Genomic DNA, 3249 nt, shown 5'->3' with positions numbered 1-3249 from the left:
GCAGGGGAAAGGTGACATCCTGCAGGCTCTCAGTCACCACAGAGCCAGCAATGCAGGACAGTGACGATGCAAACCTCCCCGCACACCTCCCCGGGCTGAGCATCGGGGAGTCTGACCGGCCCAGCCCGCTCCGTTCCTGGGAGAGGCGGCCGAGCACCGTCAGTGCTGCGGTTTGGCAGCGCAGCCCTCTGAGCCCACCGCTGCTCACCTAGCATGTTGGTTGGCATGCCCAGGAGGGTGTGCATCAGGTCGTGGACTTCTCGGTACCGCTGGATCACGTATGCCAGCTCTTCATCATCAACAAACTTGGGTGGCATCCGGGTGTCTGGAGAAACCTTCTGCAAATCCAAAGAGGTCCAAGTCAGCCCCTTCCAAATCTCAAGTTTCTGGTATCCTTCTTTAACGAACAGACATACGTGGCCCCTTCCATCAGCACATCTCCCCGCCCCAATGATGGGGGTCAGTATCATTTACATAGACGAAAACCAAGGTCCACACAGCACTGGTGACAAATCCAGCATTGTCCAACACCCAGCATCTCACCCCATCCCGACTCCCTCTCGTTCCCAGAGGGTTCCCCACAGGTTCCTCCATGGCTCCAATCTCCCTCTAAAGCGCACCCATGCTCCCAGCACAGGGATCAACTACAGCCGTTCGTACCCTGCGAAACCCCACACTCACATTGTTCTCCAAGAACCGGACGTACTCTCGGCCCAGCGAGCCATCCGGCAGCCCACGCAGCCTGGCCATGTCCAGGGTGGAGAGACGGATGCGAGGCCGTTCCCTGAAAGCGAAACACAGGTCAGTGAGTCTCCCAGTGAAACCCACAGCAGGGGGTCCTGGAGAAAAGGAGCCCCTGGAAACCCCCATCCCCTGCCTCTGCCCTTCCCAGGCATTTTCCTTGCAAGGATCCTGACTGCTCGCTGCAGGGATAGCGCCGTCCTTATTTCTGTTGCTGAGGCTGGGACGAAAATTGCTTAAAGGATCTACCTGAAGCCTTGGCAATAAAAGAGCTCTCATCTTGCACCCCTGTAAAACTCTGGTTGGAAAAACACCGGTGTCCCCTGCACTAAAATGCTCCTGCGTGGGCTGCTGGCCAGGCACAGCCTGCAACAGCCGGCCCTGGGGGAGCAGAGCTCTTTAGCGTCCCTGCAAAGCAGCCAGGGCTTCAAAGGAACAACCCCAAAGAGGGAAGGGAATTTGTTCTAAGTGCAGGTTTAACTTCTCTCCTGCTCAGGCTTTCACCACCAGCCACGTGGCAGCGACGCACGGAAAAGTCTTCTCTCCAGGTTGTTGGCAAACAGGTGCCCCACAGCCCTGGAACTAAACAAAAGCCCTTTTATTTCCATGCACGGGATAAATTCTTCCCATGATAAAAGCCCTTCAGTGGATCCAGGAGCTGCTCAGCTCCTGGAGCAGAGGAGCCAGGGAGATAAGCAGGACTCGCACCAGCTTTACCCTGGCCGCAGATGCTTCCTTGTGTATTTGGTGTCAAAGGGACCTCAGCAGCTTGGAGGATTAAAAGAAACACTTGTGTGCACAAATCGGACCACTGCAAATCCCTGCAATACCACAGGGCAAGGTGCAGGTGGGGAACGTCTCTCCCCAGCCCTCGGTGCCTTTGCTGTCCCCTCTCCTTAGGCAGTTCCTCAACACCATCCTGGTGCTCCGTGTGCTTTGCCGGGTCAGTGTCTGGAGCCAGGATCAGGCTGCTCCGCACAAACATATGGCAAAAAGCAGCTTTTCCCCAGCCCCTTCATGGTACAACCCGAACGATACACAAGTGGCAGGCGTGACACATAACAAGGAGCGGGGAGAAGGCAAGTAAATAAGCAATAAGATATTGGTTAATAAGAGACTCATTAAGTCCCTCCTGGTCCCTGCAGGCATGGAAGCAAAAGTGATCAAGTCTTAACACAGAAGACAAGAGAAGTGGCCTCATTTCACAGCTTGGGGAGATGCCCGTGGGCGCCAGGAAAGAAAATACGGAGATGTCTAAGGAGGAGGCAGACCAGCAGAGACGAAGTCTCCAATGCAAGAAGATGCAGCAGCAGGCGCAGGGGAGAAATCCATGGACGTGCTGGGTTTTCATCACTGCTCAGCATCCACCTCCGTGGACTTCTCCCCTGCGCCTGCTGCTGCATCTCCTTGCATTGGCACCTGCCAGTTCCAGCAGCGAAGCGGAACAGACAGACAGCAGCGCCTGAAATAGGGCTGGGCCCAGCGGCTGCTGTGCTCTTGCCCTTAGACTTGCCGCGGGGCTCTCGTGATCGTTAAAAATAAAGTAAAATAAACAACCTGGAGGGTTAGAGCTAACAAAATGCTTGTGCTGCTTTCAAGCCAGGGAGCACAGGGCTCTCCCTTCATGGTGCCCAAGAAACGTGCCTGGCCTTCTGTCTTCCCTCCCCACCACGAACCACGCAGCAAGGGAGGAAGGGAGGGATGCGGAGGGACGCACTGGAGGATGCGGTAACCTTCAGGGTGGTGTTTCATCTTGTCTCGCAGGTTGGGCAGGGCAAGGCAGCCCGTGGTCTCCCCAAGGACTGCCACCATGTCTGAAAGAAAGACCAGAGAATGACCCAAGAGTGGTTTTCGCAACACCCAGGTGTCCTCGGTTGGCAGGTGAGGAAATGGGGCAACGAACCCCTTGGCCAGGAGCAGGCAGGAAGCCTGTGGCAAAGCAGGGACCTGACGAACCACGGATCTTCAGCCTCAGGGCAGCTCTGCCCTGGTGTCACCCACAGGGAGGGACGTAGGAGCAGGCGTGAGGCATGGGGGACCAGGGAGGAATGAAATGGGGCTGGGTGGCATCATAGGGGGTCAGGAGGAGATCACTGGGGGTGTTTGGGGTTCCTTAGCCCCACTCTTCCACAGCCGCCTGCCCTGGGCCAGGTCTCAGCCCTGCACTTGCCCCATTACTAGATGTCTCACCCAACAGAAGGAGAAATAAAGTCCCCTGAGAAGCTCCCAGGAGACACGGGGCAGGATTTGCTGGACGTTAATGAGAACCCTGGGTGGAACGAGCTCCCCTCGCTCGGCTTACCGTGTCTGTAGGGGTCATAGAGAGCCATAAACGCCGAGCCGCCAGCCAGCAGCGCTTTCTGCAGCGGGCTCGTGGGGATGTGCCCGGGGTACAGCTGGTAGCGCCCTTCTTCCTCCTCCTCCTCCTCGCCGCCGCCGGTAAGGCACGACCGGCACCGGGACGGGGGGTGGGACCGGGACCCCGGACGGGGGAACCGGGACCGGCAG

General features: G+C 57.4%; 1 protein-coding gene across 1 annotated transcript in view; it reads right to left on the bottom strand.

Moving 5' to 3' along the window:
* The window catches only part of COQ4 (coenzyme Q4), a 6985-nt gene that overhangs the window by 2594 nt on the left and 1142 nt on the right, over positions 1–3249 (bottom strand). Inside the window, exons 2-5 of the mRNA XM_009322206.1 lie at positions 3044–3164; positions 2459–2555; positions 682–784; positions 209–338 (exon numbers count right to left, since the gene is read on the bottom strand). Coding sequence (XP_009320481.1) covers positions 209–338; positions 682–784; positions 2459–2555; positions 3044–3164 — 451 coding nt within the window. The remainder of the gene's footprint in view (positions 1–208; positions 339–681; positions 785–2458; positions 2556–3043; positions 3165–3249) is intronic.

This window comes from Pygoscelis adeliae, unplaced genomic scaffold (assembly GCF_000699105.1).
Source record: "Pygoscelis adeliae isolate BGI_AS28 unplaced genomic scaffold, ASM69910v1 Scaffold114, whole genome shotgun sequence".
NCBI classification, from domain to species: Eukaryota; Metazoa; Chordata; class Aves; order Sphenisciformes; family Spheniscidae; genus Pygoscelis; species Pygoscelis adeliae.
Note: the sequence above shows the minus strand (reverse complement) of the source record. Positions and strands in the feature narration are given on the sequence as shown.